This window comes from Mytilus edulis, chromosome 8 (assembly GCF_963676685.1).
Source record: "Mytilus edulis chromosome 8, xbMytEdul2.2, whole genome shotgun sequence".
Lineage (NCBI taxonomy): Eukaryota > Metazoa > Mollusca > Bivalvia > Mytilida > Mytilidae > Mytilus > Mytilus edulis.
In genome coordinates, this window is record NC_092351.1 from 34372934 (window position 1) to 34396151 (window position 23218).

The following is a 23218-nucleotide window of genomic DNA, read 5'->3' on the forward strand; positions in this document are numbered from 1 at the left end:
TTGATTAAAGTCATTTTAAATTAATCTGAACACTGCCTACCAAAGGTTACACTTAAAGTCACTGTTGGTTTGCTAGCCAGTGTAACCAAATGAAATTCATTGGTAAAACAAGCATAAATTGCTTTAAATTTTCTGATTGTTGGGTTTACTCCCAGAACAGCAATCATTCATTGTTTTATACAGAGATGACCTTATATTGGTTCTTTAGCTACTTTTAAATAACAGAATCCATGAAGTTGGATAATTTCATCATGTCCAAGAAACTTGGAAAATGTTCTTGGTGACATTTCATTAATGATAATTGGCCTCCTAATAACATTAAAGGATACCACCATAACTGCACATTTTCAAAAATAATGTCTCAATAATATATAACATGTATAATGGGGTAATTTATTTGTAACCCAAAACCTAATATAAACTTTGACAATGCTTACAACATGTACAAAGGCATATAAAACAGAAAAAGAAAAAAAAAACGTAAAATGGATTCAGAGAGCTCTATGAATGAGAGATACATAACTTTATTATACCCCATACAATATAGAAGCAGCCTAGTAGGGGACTATATCAAGTTTTTGTCAAATCACCATTTTCATAAGTCCATCTGTCAGTCAACTGTGTTTAATAACATTGACTCCAATTCTACATGGGGATTGCAACTACATGTATACTTTAACAATATGATCAAAAGCATGTCACCCCTAACTGAATATATATGATTGCAATTTTTCCTCTCTTGGGTTCTAGGTCTATCTAGGATATATGATCACAAATATAAACAGTGTCTTATTTTCTAAAACAGTCTATAATAAGAAATACCCATAAAATACAGTGATCATGGTGATAAATGACAAATGCATGAGCAGTTATATAAACTACAGGTAAATGAACTTCCATTACTAAATGGTATCAAGATATTTGTATTTTTTTAACTGAAGTCAATGAAGCATACATGAATCATTGAAATAGAACTTATGTAGGATTGACCAAAGGCATAATCATAGATAACAGTTAAATTCATCTAAAAAGTCAGATAAGATTAAAATCAAACCTACCATCATATGAAATCTACATGGAATTCTAATTCATTATTTACTGCCTACAGCTGTGATAATTGTCCACGATAACAAATAAGGTTTAGAAATGATTTAAAAACAAATCAACGTGGAAATTTCAAAATAAAATTGTTATTTGCCTAAACCATTATGCAGGTGCCGATCCAGAGGGGGGGTTCCCGGGGTTGGAACCCCCCCTTTTTTTTGGACGATCAATGCATTTGAATGGGACATGTAATTGGAACCCCCCCTTTGTCCTGGGTAAGGAACCCCCCCCTTTTTTAAATGGCTGGATCCGCCCCTGTTATGACTACATGTTAAAGTGTTCCATCTTATTATTTTTTTAAATCTTTTAAAGCAGCATCCCCTTCTTATAGTCTGTGTAAATCATCTGAACAAAATTTTGAATTTGATGCCACAAGAACAATGAAAAATACTGTGATTTCAGAAATTATTGAGATGTTTTTATTAAATATGGTGAAAAATGCAACAGGGGTAAAATCGTAATAATTAAAACTCGCATTTTGAAATTTGTATGCGAATTAAACAGGATTTTTCTCAATATATATATTTCAAAAACTAAAGTTGTATTTTGGTCTAAAATGACAGAATCGCAATTTATAATAAATACATCCAATAATTTCTGAATTTACAGTAACTTTTTTATATAAAAGAATATTATGAATAATTACCATGACAAGGTTACATAGGATGAAAGTCCTGCAAAAGGAAAGTAGAAAGAGGAAGAAAAAGATGAAGATGTACATTTGTAAGCGACACTCAGCATCAAACGTCCAATCAAATCTAGTCATTTAAGGGTATTATTTATTGTAAGTCCTTCCTGAAAGATATGCTAATACCTATCTGTCAATAACAACTTAATATAAATCAAATCGTAATAATATATATATATTTTATTGCTATTTGTTTTTCACAGACGTTTCTGTAATATTTTGATCATGTCATAAAAAACAAGAATGTGTCCATAGTACATGGATGCCCTACTCCACTATTATTTTCCAAGTTCAGTTAACTGTGAAATTGGGGTCAAAACTCTGATTCAGCATTATAATCAGAAAGCATCAGCGGGACAGACAGGTCGAAAAACATTATGCCCCTAAGACAGTAGCTGGGGCATAAACATATCTGACATTACAAAGCAAAACAGAATGATGTCAAAAATGAAGTCAATAGTTCAAATGCAATGGTCTATGGAGGTGTGTTAAAAGTCAGATGAGCTCTGCAACTGCAAGTGATACCGTAAATTAATTTAAATTGTCAATCTGAGACAAGACAAGAACCTTAAATATCATGAAAACAAATAGACAGAAAATGAGGTCAACTATAAGTGACATATGCCAGACAGAAACTTCAAATGCTAAGGATCTGTATACATATAAAACACATATATATTGAAATAGTTTTCAATTTTTGACAAGATTAATATCCCTTTGTCTCAATTTTTTGGCTGGACAGACATAAAATAAAAGTTTCAGGCAAATATTCTGAGAGAAGAAAGGTGTTGCAGACCATTGACAGAAGGTGACTATTTATATATGTGTCATTCACTGTGGGTCAATAGACATGATAAACAAGAACTAAGTTACCATTGATACACCAAATTGATTTTTGCCATGTTTATGCATGAATAATAAAAACATAAATGTTTTCTGGGTTTTGATTTGATCAATTCTTGTAACAGTTACTGACAGGGGTTTCACTGCTGCAAATCACAAACATTTTTTATTGTTTGATAATAGTCAAATTAACAGGAGTTATCTCTCTTTACCAATGGTAAATTTTATAAGTTTGAAATTAAATATTGTACTTGTCCTTGTTGAGTAAGAAATCTATGGACCATTATTCAATAACATTTACATAAAATTTCTTAAATTTCCTCTTATATAACTACCGGTAGATGTGTCAATGGGACACGAAAGGCCTCGTCCCAAAAAGTTGAAAAATCTGCAATTTCAAAATAAACACATGTGGACACAAACATGATGGTAGTCTCACATTACAAAAATCAGCTCATAATCTGGAGGGGAATAGAGACAAAATCTGTATAACTGTGATTTTCAATAATTTATCAAAGTCCAAAGACTGTAATTTCATCAAAAATAAGTGGAGCAAAACGAAACTTACACTTGATCTGTAACTCATCATAGTTAACTCACATACCAAATATCAGTCCAATATCTGAAGGCATTTAGAACAAAAGTCCATATAACTGTGATTTTCAACAATATCTCAAAGTCCAAAGGCTGGCAAAGCCCATAATTTCGGCAAAAATTAGTGGAGCTGAACGAAACCTTAACTTGATCTGTAACTCATCATGGTTAACTCACATACCAAAAATCAGTCCAATATCTGAAGGCATTTAGAAATAACTCTGTATAATGGTTTGTTGCAGAATGACGGATGACAGAATAACAGAAAGACGGAATTTCGGAAAAGGGTAAAACTATATGGCACCGACAACTTCGTTGCGGGGCCATAAAAGTAAATTTTATTTATACACAATAACTTTTTAATACCAAAACTTACTTGTCTAAATGGAATTGTAACTTGTCAAAAAATATACCATTATTTACTTTTTTGCATTTAGGTTAATTCAACAAACAAAATGAATCAAAATAATATTAATAGAACAGCATTTAATTTACATCTCATGATATCCTTTTAAAATATATGAGTCGAGAACAACTGCATCTATTAAGTCATGTCAAATTTCATATGGAAAATGGTTCTTGCATTATTTCTAAGGCAGGGACAAAGTATTATGACCAATATTAATGTAGGTTTGTCCTGGTGGACATTATTTCATAGGACAATATTTTGATTTACAACTAGAGGCTCTAAAGAGCCTGTTTTGCTCACCTTGGTCTATGTGCATATTAAACAAAGGGCACACATGAATTCATGACAAAATTGTGATTTGGTGATGGTGATCATGGTGATCAGACATAAGAACTGGAATTGACATATGATTTGGCAAACCTGCCTCTTTTCAATAGGTCGGTACAGTCTGACATAAGATGTTAAGCACCGACTGCCATAGTCTGTTGGTTGCTTTCAACTGATAGTAAACTAATAGATAATAGGTTGATAATTTATTTAACACACTGACTATATCATTCTGTTTAAGTTACCTAGTCTCATGGATTTTCCTGCTAAATAATTCATTGTGAGGTCCAAATTTCCATTGAAAAAGCATGCATAGTACAAATTCATGTGACACAAAAACATATGATCTGACCATATTGTAAAATGTATAAAACATGATAATGATGATTGACATCATTCCTAAAAACAAGAGTCAAGAGGCTGTCACAACGACAGCAAACCGGATTTATTAATATTTATTTGAGTCCTGGCAATATCACAAGAACCATTACTGATGAATCATCATGAATGGTGAAAGTGAAAATCGTCAATATCAAATTTGACCTCCATTTTGTCATCAGTATCAACATCTTAAAATTTGGAAAGCTTAGATTGAATGGTTCATGAGTAAATGCAACAACGTGAATGGAAACGCCTTTTCACAATCTTTCAAGAACTATAACTCCTGAACGGTAAAAGTCAAAATCGTCATTATTGAACTTAACCTCCATTTTGTCATTAGTAACAACATATTAAAATTTGGGAAGCTTAGGTAGAACAGTTCATGCGTAAATGCACGGACACGACTGGAAAAACCATTTTTCAATCTTTCAAGAACCATAATTCCTGAACGGTAAAAGTCAAAATCGCTATTATTGAACTTGACCTTCATTTAGTTGTCAGTAACAACATATTAAAATTTTAAAAGCTTTGGTTGAACGGTTCATGAGTTTATGCACAGACAACATTTGATTGCCGCCCGCCCGCCCGCCGTACATCCCCAAATCAATAACCGACATTTTTGTCACAAAAATCCGGTTAACAAGAGGCTGTCACAACGACAGCAAACCAGATTTATTTATATTTATTTGTGTCCTGGCAATATCACAAGAACCATTACTGATGAATTTGCCATCAGTAACAACATATTAAAATTTCAACAGCTTTGGTTGAATGGTTCATGAGAAAATGCATGGAGACTACTGGAAACACCATTTTTCAATCTTTGAAGAACCATAACTCCTGAACAGTAAAAGTCAAAATCGTCATTATTGAACTTGACCTCTAATTTGCCATCAGTAACAACATATAAAAATTTCAAAAGCTTTGGTTGATTGGTTCATGAGAAAATGCAAGGACACGACTGGAAACACCATTTTTCAATCTTTCAAGAACCATAACTCCTGAACAGTAAAAGTCAAAATCATCATTATTGAACTTGACCTCTATTTTGTCATCAGTAACAACATATTAAAATTTGGGAAGGTTTGGTAAAACAGTTCATGCGTAAATGCACGGACACGACTGGAAACACCATTTTTCAATCTTTCAAGAACCATAACTCCTGAACGGTAAAAGTCAAAATCGTCATTATTGAACTTGACCTTCATTTAGTTGTCAGTAACAACATATTAAAATTTTAAAAGCTTTGGTTGAACGGTTCATGAGTTAATGCACGGACAACATTTGATTGCCTCCCGCCGTACATCCCCAAATCAATAACCGACATTTTTGTCACAAAAATCTGGTTAATAAAACTTGACTTTCAAATTTGTGTACTTTCTTATACATTTCCTATGACACATGGTAATGTTGCTACAGCACATCAATAACTAATACACCTTATCACTTTTTGGCTGCCATTTCTGGATATATAACAAAGCTTCCAGTAAAATTGTGACGTTATAGTAGAAAATACCTGACTTGTTGTATGTTGTCAATAGTTCAAGCAGAACAGATTTCCAGAAAGGCCAAAGCGATTAAGTGTATTGTTCAATGACATCTTAAAATACACCTTATCACTATTTGGTCACCATTACTGAATATATTAAACAAAGCTTCCTGTAAAATTCTGACGTCATCATACCTGCCAACCCTCCCGATAAAATTTGAAATTCAGGAAATCTCCCGCTTTTGGATATTTTAACCCTGAATAACAAGTCAACATTAATTACGTTTTTGTGTCACTGATGAGGGTTGTTGTTACCTGTTAATCACAGACCATGTGAAATTAAAATGGCTTCACTTGACAGCTTGAGTGTCATACATAGTACTAATTAACGATCATGAACGACTTTTACTTCAAGCTTTGTGTGGATATTTGGCCAGTGTTCTAGGATTTTTTTGGCACCTTGACTTACCACGGGTAAGATCAATAAAAAAATTACTTATCCACATCTAAAAGTTAAATCCGCCAAAAAATAAGGGACTTACATGCAACTCTTTTTAAAAATCAGACATGCTCTTTATAAAATACTGAATATTTTTCAGGCTGATTCACTGAACATTAATGATTAAGGATAAGTCATTTGTTGCACATAGATTTTAAATTTAAAAACTTTTATGACATGCTTTTAAATTATATGTTGTGAAGTTTGTCTGAACAAAGCTGGATTCGGACACGATTGAATTTTGTACAAAATTTAAAAAAAAAGATTTCTTACTAAATTTGACAAATATGTTATAGTTATTACTATGTCATTTATTAAGAGCTATAATAAATGCAACTGTAAGTTTATTTTCCTCCGATGACAAGAAAAAAAATCGTTTATGTCCCGATTTAAGCACCAGTTATCAATCCGGATTTTCCGATTTTACCGACACCGTGACCGACTTTTAGAATGATAGGAGAAGAATGTGGTCTCTTTTGCGCTTGATTACACCTAGTAAACGAGTGCTTTAATAAAAGCGCTGATAGACATCAACAAAATCTTCGATCTTTTATCAAAGTTTTTTCTCGTGATTTAATAAAAATAAAAAGCAGATATGGGAAAATTGAAGAGGACCGGGAAATTTCAAGAGTTTTTCAGCTTCCCCGAACTTGAAAATTGACTTACCACCGGGTGACAAAGGCTAAAAAATGACTTACCCGTTGTCCTAATCCACTTACCCCGGGTAACGGGTAATGGGAATCCTAGAACACTGATTTGGTCTTTTTATTTTGTGTTGTTTATGTAATTGTGTATATATTATATATATGTCTGATCAGATCAAATATGTGACACTATAATAAAATAAATCATTATTATTATCATATATTGAAAACACTGCAAAGAAATTTCGGGTTGCCAGTAACAGTAACAGTTATTTCCCCTGTTTAAGTATCTCTTCTCAAAACAATGTTAATTGATAAAACAATATAAATTGAATAAAAATAATCATAAATGGATGGCAATTAAATGATTTTGTATGCCATAGGAAAAAAAAAATCTTTGAAAAACTCTTAAAATATCTTTACTTCTATTCAATGTTTGAATTGAAATTTATAAGAAATGTATTGAACAAACTAGAACTTCATGGAAATGTGAATATGCATGCACCTAATGCTTCATGTGAGACGGACGGATCTTCCTGATAGGATGCAAATGTGAAAGATGTAACAATAAAACAAACAACCAACACACCTTCATATTAAAAGAAATAAAGTATATCTATCAACTCTTATATATATATATGTGTTCTGTAGATGAATAAATATACAGGTCATATATTTCACTTGAAAATTTTGTTCATGCAAAATCTCCCACTCAGATGTTACGACTGAGGGGGAGAGCTCCCTCTTTGAAGTTTTCACAGGTTGGCAGGTATGCGTCATAATAGAAAATATCTGACTTGTTGTATAATGTCAATATTTCAAGAAGCAAAGATTTCCAGAAAGCCATTAGGTGTATTATTCAATGACATCTTAAAAAACACCTTAATGCTATTTGTCCGCCATTACTGGACATCACACAAGTAAATACAAATTATTAGATGCCACAATAGAACAGTGATTAATGTAAGACATCAATAGTTCAAGCGGGATAAATTCTTGGGTCAGCCGGTAATAGCGATAAGGTGTATAGGTGTAACTTCATCATTCATAATAAACAACTGGCGATCAGTCTTTTGATCATTTAACTATAGATTATAGCTGCCACTAATACACCTTATCACTATTTGCTCGCCATTACTGGATATCACACAGGTTCTCGTTAAATTTGGACATCATAATACAAAATATCTGATGCCACAATAGAAAAGTGATTGTTGTAAGACATCAATAGTTCAAGCGGGACAGATTCTTGGGACAGATTCTTGGATCAGCCTGGAATAGCGATAAGGTGTATTAGTGGAACTTAATCATTCATAATAAACAACTGGCGATCAGTTTTTTTTTATCATTAGATTATAGATTAAAGCCGCCACTAATGCAGACTTGATTCAATCTAACATTCAATGTAGATCTCAGGGATCTCCATGGATGAAAATTGAACAATGGAGGAACTTTTACCATCATAAACTGTATCTACACCGTACAGTGTAGCGCGATCGAAAGTATTTCATCCCTCCACATAAGGATAGGTGAACATGCTAATTCATTGCTTATTTAAATTATATTTATTTGAATTTTCATTATAAATACTATATAAAAGTATATTTATTTTCAATAATTGCCGTTTGTGACCCTTCAAAGACCAAGCCCTCATGCCCCCTCCCTTTCCCTTAATCGAAATGACCAATAGCTATCACGAAGGTCCCAATGTAGTTTTCTTGCTATAATTGGTAGTTGTAATGGGGGTTAAAATTCATGTGGAGCTTATTTTTCATGGACATTGTCAAATTGTCAAATTCAGAATTCATGAACCCATTACTGGTATGGCTGGTTTGCAGCAACGACAAAACGAGTCGTACGGGTTATGTAAAAGGTTAAAAAGATTTGTAAAGCAAACATTGTCAAATGAAAAGGCTTTTTAATGACTTTATCTAACAAATCGATGCTATATGCAACATGCATCTTTCGAGTCTGAATAGAAACTGGAAACGCGGATGTATCAATTTGATTGTAAACTACGAAATGAATTCGGAATTACGATACGATATTTATTTACAGGAAATATTAAAAGTTTTTACTTTTTAACTTTTAAAGTAATTCTATATTATCGTTACAATATAGCAGTACTCGCGTTAAAAGCGATGAAATAATAAGTACTGTTTTACGTCTTATTTTGTACTTCTTAAAAAGGGGGATGCTGATTGCATAAGTCAAAATAAAAGCATGTGTTCTACTTGATAAACTTTGTAACTGGACTATTAATTTATTTATTTAATCTGAATTATCATAAGCATTTGCGGAAACTTAATTAAATAATTTGACAAATGAATCGTCTATCTTCAGATAATATTCTCCGGTCTGCTTTGTTGATCTACCTGTACAAGCTCAGGTACAAGTGAATAGCGATCTTAATCCGGATATCCCTCAGGCGTTAGAACTAGATTATACTATAAAGAAAGCCTGAAGGTTATGCAATTACATGCATTTGATTATAATTGCTAAAAAAATGGTGTCAGGCTATTAAAACGATCACAGTTTTGAACAATGGCGCAAGTCATTTGACGATGGTGCAAGTCATTTGACGATGGTGCAAGACATTTGAACGATGGCGGGGCGCAATCGTTTAACAGGCCATGGAGATCCCTGGATCTTATATTATTCTATAACTATGTATCTGTATCTGTATCTGTATGGTTTACGTCGTAGCTACCAATTCTGGCTTTAATACAACGGGGTGAAATGTCTTAATCAACAAGGCATTACAAAGAAGATCGTGTGTTAAGTTTTGTGTTGAGTGTGAAATAAATCATATACTATAGGAAAAAACACAAACCAATGAGACCTATTTCAGCTTTCTATATCGTTAATTATTGATAGTCGTCAGCTGAAATATTTAAATAATTGATTACTGAAAACTCTCATACCTAAAATTTACAAAAACAACAAAACTTCTTTGCTACTTCTTTCATCTGTGTATTCAGATCATAAAGAGAATGAAATAAAATATTTGATTGGTCGAGTTGTCGAAATCGGTCCAATCAGACTGAGGAAGACAAATTGTAAGATTTCCGGAAATGATCACGAAGCGAGAAGAGTGCTTCCTGTATCAATTCAACTGTGTCAAGTTTGTTTTCTCTTTCACCATTTAATGATTTATTTGTAACTAACATGTAGTGGATTACTAAAAGACAGACAACCTTTCTGATTTTTAATTGCAATATGTTCGAAAGAAAACTGTGACAGACATAAACATGAGCAAAATAGCAAATGGGAACGTTGTGTATTCGGGTTGGTTGGTAAAGTCCCCTCCTGAGAATAAATTTCGATTGAGTGGTCCGTGGAAAATATTTAGATCGGTAAGTGAAGAAGGGATACAATATGTGTTAAGTTTTGATGTATATATAGTTATATACTTAAAATTAGACAGTTTACAGGTAAATTGGAGGCAGGATTGTGCCAATTTGTGGTGTCATAACCCATTTGATCCTCAGATATTTAGCAAAATAGGTATAAAACTAGAAATATTTCAGCTCTCTGTTGATCCTTTGCAGATATCCATTAAATTTTGACAATTGTGTTGCATTAGTCAGATTGAAATAGCCAATTTGCTCAAGCAATTGTCAATTTTGTATAATATGTACAAATGGTATTTACTTTTTATTATAAAATGTACAATAACCCAAACTTTAGTTTTCAAGTTTAAATCATAATTTGTTATTGTGTGTACATATATTTTGAAAATAAATTAACACTTATAGTTCAGTCTTACAAAACCTATTCATGGAATTGTTTGCACATAATATACATTTAATTTTATGATTCATGTGTACCATTCATTGCCATTACATGGTATATATATATGTTGTTTATGAAAATGTAATAATTTTGTCTCTTCATATATTTCTCAATCAATTCTACCAGAAACAATTGTTTTTATATTATTGAATTAGATTGTTTATATGATACCCTACCCAAATATTATTAGAAAATATACAATCAACAATTTATTATCAATGATTAGAATATATATATACAATCAACAATCAGTAATTAGAATATACAATCCATAATCATGATATTTGGAATAATTATGTACAATCAATTAGAATAAACAACTCACAATCAGTTTAAAAACACAATAATCATTAAAATATATACATTATACAATCACCAGTCAATTAGAATATACAATGACCCATCAATTCAAATATCATGTATATACAATTACTAATAATCATGATCATGCTAATTATTTAGAATGTATATAGGATAATCAACAATCATGTGGGATTTAACTACATGTATATCACCTAGCTGTGGAACCGTAGCTCTTAGGGCTCCTTATGTTATTATTTTTTGAATTATGGTCCACAAATAGTAAAAAATATATACATTCAATGTTGCTTATTATCTAAATTTTATGTGAATATCTCTTTCATATCTTTATGTGCTACCAATCTAAAAAAAAATAAAGAAAAAACTTGCATGATCACATGAATTGGCAGTGTATGCGTTAAGGCACCTACACATGTCCTCAACCCATGATTAATTTTGTCTGGACTCACCATTTTGAAACCCAGCTTTGCGTCAACAGGACCTACATGTATCCTTATTACACTAGCAGAGGCATGATTCAAAATCTGACTGTTTAAGATAAAACACAGCAATATTAGCAATGCTTCTTTGCTATGTGTTGTATCAAGTGTATGGATGGAATATGTCATTAAGTAATGCAACATGACCCGTCTTTTCCATCTATGTCTGTTTCCATTATGGTGTTAATTGAATATGTCCAAAAAAAATGTATCATGATCACAACCTTATACATACATGTACATGACATACATGTATAAACAATCATGAAATTTAGAATGTATTTTAGAATGAAGCATTAAGATAAAATGTAAAGTAAGAATAAGATGGTATAAAATTTATATATATTTTCATCAGTGGAGATATAATCATAAAGTGTACATGGTGTATATAACATGAATGATGTCCCTTTTGAAATGTTTTCTTGGTACATGAATCAATGTGAATGTATATAAATACTTCATGCAGGGATGAAGTCAAAATTGAATTATTGAATTATGACTTCATCCCTGCATGAAGTATTTATAAATGTCTTTAAAATGTCTACATGCTACTTCAGTGCTTCATAAAGTGCCCTCTGTTAATTGGAAATGTGTCACCATACATTAAGTTGAACTGTTCAATAAATGAGATATCCTAAAAAGGCATACCAGAAACTTGTAGGCACACTTTGTAGATATATATACAAGATAGAGGATAACATTGTGTCACATTTACATCCACCCCCATAGTATGTTATGATAGTAAAACTACAGCTATATTTGGATCATATTTCATGAACTTCATATCAGGATAGAATTATAATTGGTAAAGCTCTTTGACCAAAGTGAAAAATATGATTTAACCTATGCAATGTGTAAGTAGGGCACATGCAATTAAATTTATTCACAATCCAGGATGAATAAGAGGTTGACATATGATATGGTACAAATGTTTGAGCACATTTCTATTATTTTTAGAACATTCAAACATGTACAAAACCAATAAGGAGATATGGTATAATAATTGATTGCCTACATGTATGAGACAAATGTCCATCTAAATTTAAATGATGTGGATGTCAGTCTGTACAGTCTATCATTCTGAGTGTAAATGCTGTACGGTCTAGATGTATTATCAGGTTTTATTGTGTTGTTGACTGGACGCTAACAGGTGCCCCCATCCCCCTACATCTCCTGTAAATCATTATCGCTCAGTGGTTTAAACTTCTGTTTTTAGGTTTGTAGTATGTTTTTTTAAATAGTAAATAGAACAAGGAAGTAAACATGTATTTTTTTTCATATAATAGACCTTTAAGATGTCATTGATGATTGTCAACAATCAAGTAGTGAAAATTCTTTTATTTATCGAAGGTATTTTGTAATTGACATCAGTAAATGTTTGTTAGATTGTGGAAGAACATGACAAAAGAATGTAAATTGTTGAAATAAATTGAAACTGAAATCAAGGATACATTTATTTAGTGAAAAAAATTAGTAATTTCCAATCTTTTCTATTCATGATCTATTTTTGACTTTCAAAGAAACAAAGATAAATTTTGATGCAAATATAACGCCTTTTTTAAAAAAAAAGCAACAAACCAGTTCTAGACAGTAGACAGGATATAAATTCTGCAGATCTCCACATTATCGACATATATTTACACAAAGTTTGAATCATTTTCTTCGATAAGTTTTTTTTTTTTAATGTCAGTCACCCAAGTTGATAAGTCTTGTTTTCATTGATTTTTATTCCCCACCTACATATATACAATAGTAGAGGGGCATTTGGTTTTTTATGCCCCACCTACGATAGTAGAGCAGCATTATGTTTTCCGGTCTGTGCGTCCGTTTGTTTTCGTCCGTCTCTCCTGCTTCAGGTTAAAGTTTTTGATGAAGTTGAAGTCCAATCAACTTGAAACTTAGTACACCTGTACCCTATGATATGATCTTTCTAATTTCAATGCCAAATTAGATCTTTGACCCCAATTTCACAGTTCACTGAATATAGAAAATGGTAGTGCAAGTTTCAGGTTTAAGTTTTTTGTTAAAGTTTTTAGTCAAGGTAATTTTTGATGAAGTTGAAGTCCAATCAACTTAAAAATTAGTACACATTTTCCCTATGATATGATCTTTCTAAGTAAAATGTCAAATTTGAGGCCAATTTCACGGTCCATTGAAAAGAGAAAATGATTGTGTGAGTAGGGCATTCATGTACTATGTACACTTCCTTGTTTTTACATAAATTAGGCCGTTAGTTTTCGCGTTAAAATTGTTTTACATTTGTAATTTCAGGGCATTTTATAGTGGACTATGTGGTATGGGCTTTGCTTATTGTTGAAGGCCATACAGTGATCTATAGTTGTTAATTTCTGTGTCATTTAGTCTCTTGTGAATAGTTGTTTCATTGACAATAATACAACATCTGGTTTATATTGAAACTGACAGAATGACCACCTGCTAGGATGCTACTAACACATTTAGAGAGGCACATCCACTGTATTGTATGCGTACACTTGAATATGATCATAATGCCAATTTAATAATAACATCTCAAATAGTAAACTGATTAAATATTTCCTCCCTAATTGAGTTAACCTAGATAAGTATATAATTATTGCTATTTTACTCTTGTTTCACTGAAGTGTTAGATTATAATAAGACATGAGAGTTATATAAAATCATTGTGGATTCAGGAAGTTGATAAAATAAGTTATATAATTGCTTAGGCAATCATTGTTTTATCTTTTGAGATAGAACTTCTGGTGCAACAAAATGTGCATAGTTTATCTTTGTTGCATTAACAAGTTGATGATTTATAATATTCTGCTAACTGAACAAGAGCAATGTTGGCACAGTGTTCAATAGATATTTTTGTTTGCTCTTTAGAATATAATTCAAAAGGTTAGACCTGTATTGAGCATAACTGCTTTGTCTTAGCAGAAGGAGATACCTAGATCACCCATGCTCCATAGACATGATAGATATTAAAGAATAGATTTGGATATATATAATAGTTAATATAGTACAGTGGTTGATCCAGGGGAAGGGGGAGGTTCCAGGGGTTTGGACCCCCCCTATTTTTTTGGACCGATCAATGCATTTGAATTAGGACATATAGTTGGAACTCCCCTTTATCCATGGTTTGAAACCCTCCTTTTAAAAAATGGCTGAATCAGCCCGTGTAGTAGTTATTTCAATCAGGTTAAAATATGTATCCTGTGTCCACACATTCCTTACAAGGGCACATTACATTTGCACAGATTTTGGGATTAAAATAATATTTGCCCTTTTAGGAGATATAAAAAAGAAGATGTGGTATGATTGCCAATGAGACAACTGTCCACAAGATAGTTGAACTTGTCATTTTTGGAGTATATAAAAAAAAGGGAGAAGGTTTGGATCCATTAAAACGTTTAATCCCGCTGCAAATGTTTGCACCTGTCCTAAGTCAGGAATCTGATGTACAGTAGTTGTCGTTTGTTTATGTAATATATACGTGTTTCTCGTTTCTCGTTTTGTTAATATAGATTAGACCGTTGGTTTTCCCGTTTGAATGGTTTTACACTAGTAATTTTGGGGCCCTTTATAGCTTGTTGTTCGGTGTGAGCTAAGGCTCCGTGTTGAAGGCCGTACTTTAACCTATAATGGTTTACTTTTTAAATTGTTATTTGTATGGAGAGTTGTCTCATTGGCACTCACACCACATCTTCCTATATCTATATAAATATATCTATATACTTGCATAAGAAGTGCATAGCGTTTCCATTGCGTTGGCATCACTTTATCATAAAAGTCTGCTATTCTAATTGAGTGCTATATGGACTTATGAAATAGACCACTGTATTATATGGTCAAGGGATTTATTTTAATAAGCATTTTGTTTAGCACAATCTACTGGTAGCTGGATATTCCTTTCAGTTTGACCAATATTTATATACCGGTATGAAACTTTAAAACAAGTGTTTGGTTTGTAAATGAAAAGTTATGATGTGAATAACACAGGGAAATTTCACTCACAACACGCATGAAATATTTGTGGATTTCAGTTAATGTAAATCTCATTTGTGAAATTCACATCTCATATATATATATGTGAAACTTGCATGAAATCAGTTCATGTGAATCTTATAAATACATGTATATAGCTCCACCATATGGACCTTAAAAAATATATGCAAATTTAACCCTTGAGTTATCATGACAATATCATTAAGAAAAAATGTGTAATATACATGACTTGTTAAACATGTAATATGAAGTCAAATAACTCAGTTAATGACAAAAATGAAGTTCACAAATTATTCAATATAAACTAACTTTGAAACAGTTTAAAAGCCTTTTAAATCAGATCTGTAACAATACAGCCAGGTTTGACACATCAAACTTTCATGTATGATGTCCTTGTTCAGTGGTGGATCCAGGGGGAGGGTTCCAGGGGTTGTAACCCCCCTTTTTTGGATGATCCTTCAAAAGGTCTACAGTGGTTCTCTCCCATTACATGGTACTGTAAGAAACAAGAAACACCATAAATCAATCAATCTTTTACAGTGAGCTGACAATACTTGCATGTACACAATATTTAAAGATAAATTTATCATTGGAATGAGTCAGTGACCCCCTTTCTTTGGAAGTTGTTATATAAAATCATGTAAAAATCACCTAAATTTTATTCCCCCCCCCCCTGTTTTTGCGATTGAGCACCCCCATGTAAATGTTTCTGTATTAGGGTGTAAGCATTGAATTAAGTTGTATTCTCCGAATCTAATATTTGGAACTACTACCTCAGTCTGCACCGTTAGCCACTAGTCCGATGCCCCAGACTAGTAAATATTAATTCGGACTGGTGAAAATTCTCAAAATTTTCTATAGTCATATATGGACAAGTTTTGATATTTAGTGTCCGGACTAGTAAATGAAAAAGTTTTTGGTGCAGACTGCTACCTAGCTATAATCAGTGAAATATGAAGTTATTACAATGGTGTTCTGTTTTGAATTTGTATAGAAGTTTGACACATTTTCAGTAGAAGTCTAGTTTTCAGTATTTATATACTATTGTTTACAAACTATTGTTTACTATTAAAGCATAAGTGGTTGTCTAGTGTCATTGTAGATCATTGTATTTCCTGATTTCTGTTTTGACAGGAAGTTAATATCATTTCACAGAAATCAAAATAGGATTTTATAAGTTGTAATTAGGGCAACATTTTTTCTTCACTCTAACATTGTTTCAATTTTTTATTTATTTATGCTAATTTGCTTGTGTCCTTCAACTCCTCTTGGTGAACTTTGATTCTAAATCTGTACTGTTCACCAGTCACTCGTATGAATTTTTGGTAATGATTGCAAATTCAGAGTCTCATTATCAGATTTATAAGTATTATAATTGACCAATAATATTAAAATTATCATTTTTAGCAACGAAACATAGGGATCCTAGTACATCATTGTACATGCTGTTTATATGACATTTTCATAGTTTTATTTGTCTTGATGTAAACAAAGTGTATTCAGGTACATGGTACTATGAAAACATGTAGATCATGATGTTTGTGTTGGTGAGACAGCATCCCCCAAAATAACATCATGGAAAATGACTTCCAGCTGTCCAATGAGAGGCAATGCAGGGGTGGATCCAGCCATTTTAAAAAGGGGGGTTCCAACTATATGTCCTCATTCAAATGCATTGATCATCCAAAAAAAGGGGGGTTCAAACCCTCGGAACCTTCCCCCTAGATCTGCCACTGCAATGAGTTGGTGCCATGGCACTATCAGGTCAGCAAATTTGTCACCAATCTGAAAGAGATTGATATAATTATGTGAAAAAAGTTTCAGTTATATATGATACCTTGTAATATGAAAACGTATTTCATAATTTTTAGTGATACTGGCATGGTGTCTCCTGTTTTCTCGACCTAGCTGTCAGTTCCTTGTTTATGTTTATACATGTATATTTAACATATTTAATAGTCAAGTATAAAAAATATTCTTCTCACTGTGTGTTAAAATTTATATCATTAACAAATTGCTGTGTAAGCAATTTGAACCATTTACCCGAATTATTTATACCACCTATTATCATGATTATGATATTTAAAAGTGTTGACATTTCAGTTCTACAAAAGTTTTTGGTATACAATATATATATGTCTAGATAATTGTATTATGCTCCTCAATAAAAACTCTTATCTGTGTTTACTTAATGTACAAAATGTAGGTAAATTTCATAAATATAAAGTACATGTATTTTAAATTTTGAATAAGGAAATAACAGGTTTATCTTTAACTCTTTTTGTATCTAATCATGCCATTCATATAGACATGATTTGAATATTTGGATAGGCTTACACTTGTTAAAAGGTACACATGTAATGGCACATCTACCAATCCACACCATTCTCTTTTGGTGTGAGGTCTTTTGTTGAACTAATTGGACTTTGTTGATGAGATTATATGATAATGGTTAAGTGGATGAGATTATATGATAAAGGTTATAGAGTGATAACTGAAACAAGATTGAAGGTCTTCATAGATATAGGGAGATGAGGTATGAGTGCCAATGAGACAACTCTCCATCCAAATAACAATTTATAAAAGTAAACCATTATAGGTCAAGGTACAGCTTTCAACACGGAGCCTTGGCTCACACCGAACAGCAAGCTAATAATAAAGGGTCCCAAAAATTAGTCATGTAAAACCATTCAAACGAGAAAACCAACGGTTTTCAGCATGTTTATAAAAATAGGGAGATGTGTGTATGATTGCCAATGAGACAACTATCCACCAAAGTTCAAATGAAGTGGATGTATTGTAAACAATTATAGGTAACCGTACAGCCTTCATTTAGTCTTTTGTTATGTGTCAGTGTACAAAAATGGTGTATGTCAATGTATTATTTAAGCTGTTCAAAGGGTTGTTTACACTGCTTGGGGTTTTGTCAGCTGGTGCATTGATATATAAATTATTCTAAGAATTAAGAAATGGAGTTTTGTTTTCCTCAAAATTTTGGTGGGAGTATTACTCCAAGGTTCTGTTAAATAAATTTTGGTGGGAGTATTATCTCTAGTTTCCTTTAGATAAGTTTTGGTGGGAATATTATCCCTAGGTTCCGTTGAAATAAAATTGAGAATGGAAATGGGGAATGTGTCAAAGAGACAACAACCCGCAAATCTTTTTGGTGGGAGTATTATCCCTTAAAGATCACTAAGGTTCCTTTGAGTGGGAGCTACTCATCAACTTCCTGTTCACAAAAAGACTACTACATGTATAAAATATGAATTCTTGTACATAATGGCCATGTCATGAAATTTCTGTTAGCGAAATTATCATTTTTCCTGTGAGCATGCTTAGTCTGATTTGTTTTCACATTCATTGCCTTTCATTTACTTCAATTTCTAGTGGCATTCCAAAATTTACATCCTTCAACCTGGTAGACCAACCTTGTGGAACCTATTGTCAATTTGCACTTGTCCTAAATTTGCATGAAATATTTGTCACTGGACATTGAACAAGCATTTTCTATAGCATAATTCTGAGTTTCCAATGACAAGTATATTAATGTATAAGGGCTATGAGTTTAACAGTTAGACTTTTACTTCATACATTTCAAAATCGTCTTTTTTCCAACTTATATGTTATTATTTTTCTACCGTATCAATTACAACACTTTGTCCTCAGTCACTTTTAATAGAAACATAAAATGTGCATCTGTCCATAGGTACTGCACTTGAAATTGAACTTCATTATAAATTGGTGTTATTGATCTATTATTAACTAACAGTGATAGACTTTCCTTCTGTTTGATGATAATACAGATTTAGAAGCTATTAAGTTTAAGCCACTCTAAATGGGAGTAATTGAATCCTTTGTAGTTTGATGGAGACATGTCTTTTACTCATAAACATAAAGGTCAAGAAGTGCACCCATTTGTAGGTCATGGAAAATGGGTCATTAAATTAATGGAAAAGAAACTTAGAAAGGATATTCATTATAACATAAAATCTGAACATGCAATTGACAAAACCGTATGCAATTAGAACAGTGCTATTATTGCTATTCTTCATCTCAATAAGACACAGAGAGCCACCTTTAACATGGACCACAACTGCACATTCAGGATGGTACCTTCAATTTTGAGCGGAACTCTTTGCTAAATGCTATCATGCAAGATATTTTTTATTTAGAAAATTATATTTGGAATGTTATGGTAGATGCTTACACATGTGGAAAACTTTTATTGAAGGGGGGGGGGGGGGGAGAGGTCAGGACATTAATTTAGTAGGAGTACTTGCTTAGATATCTACTATTAATTGTGATAGACTAGTGAGGTATTTGAGCTTTCTCATGAAAGGTTTCTTCATTGTTTTATATCTACTTGAAATAGATTTGTTTGAATGACACATAATACACATAAATATTACTAAAATGGATGAGAATTTTAAGTGGTCAAATAATTCATTTATTTTAAGGAAGTGTTATCTGAAAAATGGTCTATTGACCACTTATCAATTTTTTGGTTAAAATATAAAAGCAGGTATCATTAGTACTCTCAAATAAATTACTTAATCTACATGATCTATGGGTGGTTGTTTAGTGTTGTTGATCAGAAAACTTGTTATCTTGTATCAGAAAATAAAACAACACTTTAAATCACTTGGGACTTTGTTTGATACAAGAGGTATGAAAAAATAATATAGTTAAAGATAAAAGTATATTGATAAACATATGATAAACGAATAACAACAACATCACAATGACAGTCTAAGTTGGATTTTCATATTTTATATCACATCAATTTAAAACCACATAATAAGTATTTGCCTTTGTTCTTGAGTGCCATGTTTTAATGAAGCAGAAAAAGATTATGTCGTTAACCCTGATAACATATTCTAGGTACTGTAAATTCTGAAATTATTGTGTGCATTTATTATTCCGATTTTATCATGACATAAATGCGATTTATATTTTTACGATTTTGAGAAAAATTCTGTTAAATTCATATAAAATATTTCAAAATGCGAGCTTAAATTATTGCATTTTTCAACTCGGTCATATTTTTTCGCAATAATAAAAACCTCGCAATAATTTCTGAATTTACAGTTTATATTGTGCTAAATTTGTGCTGGTTTGTAACTCTGGATCTATTCATCCCTAATCATGAATGATATTTAGAATAATTGAGATATTTGTTTAATGTAATTATGTCTGGTATTTGAAATATTTGACAACTCTCCAGCTTCAGCAACAGTTAATTACTCTCATATTTATAACTTATTAAGCTACCTGTCTACCTTTAATTATAGGTGAGAATTCAAACCTGTTCAACTTAACAATTCTTTAAATTTGGATTTGTAAACATTTCATTCACACATTTGCAAAATTTATGTTATTTTAAATAATATAACTTCTATTTTCATACTTCAGTGAAAGAATAATGATGTTTCAACTTTGTGATGCAACAGTAATTAAAATTCCAGTCTCTGCTGAGGAAACTTTAATAAAACTTTACTCAAATGTTAAATCTACTTAAAATGTTAAAATACATACATTCATATAGGTTATATGCACATGTGTCATTTTTGTGTGAATTAATTCTTTAGAAAAATATGTGTTCAACTTTATAATGGTCAAGTGGTTACAGATCTTTCAATTCATTAAATGTTATAAAACAATGCTTGAATAATTTTCTGTGACATTTGTAAAATATTATCTAGTCTTCCTAGCAAAACATGGTAGAACCAAGGATTTGTATGGTTAATGTTACTATACAAATCCTTGGTAGAACCTATTTGTCTTTTCATTGTTCAATGATATATGTCAATTATAGATTTAGTGCATTTAGTATGAATATACTGAAAATCCTCTAAAAGTACAAGTATACAACTTTCTTTTCACATTGCTTTGGTCTGAGTTGCTTTTGAATCAGTTGTGGTAGGTTTCCAATGCGTCATAGAATTATTTTTTACTGCATTGTTATTATTTTAACATGTTTTTTCTCAAGTCACAAAGAAAAAAACACTTCTCAAGCCTCTGCAGTAGGCAATTGGGGTATTCAGTTTTATCCTTGACTGTCTTTTCATCTGTCTTCCTATCCATATGTCCCATATATTTCCCTTTATCTAACTTAAGTTTGCTTTATGCACATTTTATGAAACTCGTACATAATGCCTAGAACTAAAACTAATCAGACACAGTTCAATTTAAGGCAGTGAGTCACTTACTGTTCTTAGAGTTATTCCCCTTTTAAACTTTTTTTCAATTGCAAAGCTTGATTGAGCGAGGGACCTAAGTCTGAATGAGTAGAATAAAGTTTTTTAAGATTTTAAAAATATCACAGGATTCTACATTAAATAGCTAAAGAGACATTGATATGTGTCCACACTTTTTTTAAGAAGATTTAAATATATATTCTCTTTAAAAAAATCTGCAATTTCCAAATTTGACATTTATTGTTCAATATTTTGTGTTCTTTTGTATCCAATAGTGGAAGACATAATTGATTAAAACATAGAAAAGTCACTTTGACACTCATCATTTTTTATGATAAAAAATACAAGAATGTAATTCTTTGTAGATTTAGTCTTATTGTTATGTAAATAGTCAGACTTTGCCATCTGTCACAGTGTTGCAGATGCCGATAGATTATTTATAATTCAATACAAATCTTTATAAAAGCTGTAATTCCTGATAGAATATATGACATTTTAATGTTGTGAATAATTACTGTTTAATGATCATCTATAGTTATTTTTCTCCCACTTCCCTGGGTCCTGTGTAATGATGTTTAAGTAGAGAATAGCCTCACAGGAATTTTACATGTCTAAAAAAATTATCGATAAATAGAAACTTGTTGATTAAGTAAAGGATGAGTATTTTCTTAGTAACCTTTAAAATGAGAGTAACAATATTTTGGTTACAAGGTTAAATAAGATCAAATATTGTAAAAATTTATGACCATTTTATTAATTTAGTGTACCCTGAGAGGAAGGATTTTCTACTTACGGAACAAAAAGCATAGAATATATTAGGCACACATTTATTTATTAATGGTTGTTGTCAAGTAAAATTATATACATAACCATATAAAAAACCAAAAAAATATGCAAAATGATTATGTTGAAGGACTAATAAAAGTACTAACCAGTGCAGGTTTTGTTGTTATAAAGCCAATACGATAATACCAGGTCTACAGTAGTTCTGTTCTAGGAACATTTAATTTATACAAAGTTGACCAGATCGATAGTATTTTTAGTGGGAGTTATCTCCCTTGGCCACAATTTTGGCAGGGTGAATGGTTAACTTTCTTTCACTTACCAAATTAAAACATGCAGTATAAACAGGTTGACAACAGTTCCTTTCTAGAGTGTCAATTGATTGTAGTGATGAATCAGGGTACACTAAAAAAATAAGTTATTGTTGAGAAAACAACCTCTTCTCATATCTAGCGCAGTAGTGGTCAGTATAATGAGGGGGTTAACATGTTAACAACACCTCGATTTTGGCAAAAACAGTTAACAACAAATGCAAAAAATGCTGATAACCGTTAACACAGTGGGTTGAAAACAGTCAACAGTTTATTTATCTCAGATAACAGTTAACAACACTTGAAAAAGGACAAAACAAGTTAAAATAAAGAGGTACCCCCCCCCCCCCCCTCTATAATAGGTTGA

The 23218-nt window shown here is 31.8% G+C and overlaps 2 protein-coding genes across 6 annotated transcripts in view; one reads left to right on the plus strand and one right to left on the minus strand.

Annotated features, from left to right (window-relative positions):
* The window catches only part of LOC139485436 (calpain-15-like), a 35074-nt gene extending 25059 nt beyond the window's left edge, over positions 1 to 10015 (minus strand). The window contains exon 1 of one of the 2 annotated variants that reach the window (XM_071269912.1): positions 9903 to 10015. The gene's annotated coding sequence lies outside the window, so the exon portion shown is untranslated. Of the gene's footprint in view, positions 1 to 1750; positions 1797 to 9902 lie in introns of those variants that run through there. The other variant, XM_071269916.1, reaches the window with a different exon arrangement.
* Positions 10016 to 10041: 26 nt separating this feature from the next.
* Positions 10042 to 23218, plus strand: part of LOC139485437 (GRB2-associated-binding protein 1-like) — a 42112-nt gene continuing 28935 nt past the window's right edge. For all 4 annotated transcript variants that reach the window (XM_071269918.1, XM_071269920.1, XM_071269919.1 and 1 more), the window contains exon 1: positions 10042 to 10334. In XM_071269918.1, coding sequence (XP_071126019.1) covers positions 10230 to 10334 — 105 coding nt within the window. In that variant the 5' untranslated portion in view covers positions 10042 to 10229. The remainder of the gene's footprint in view (positions 10335 to 23218) is intronic.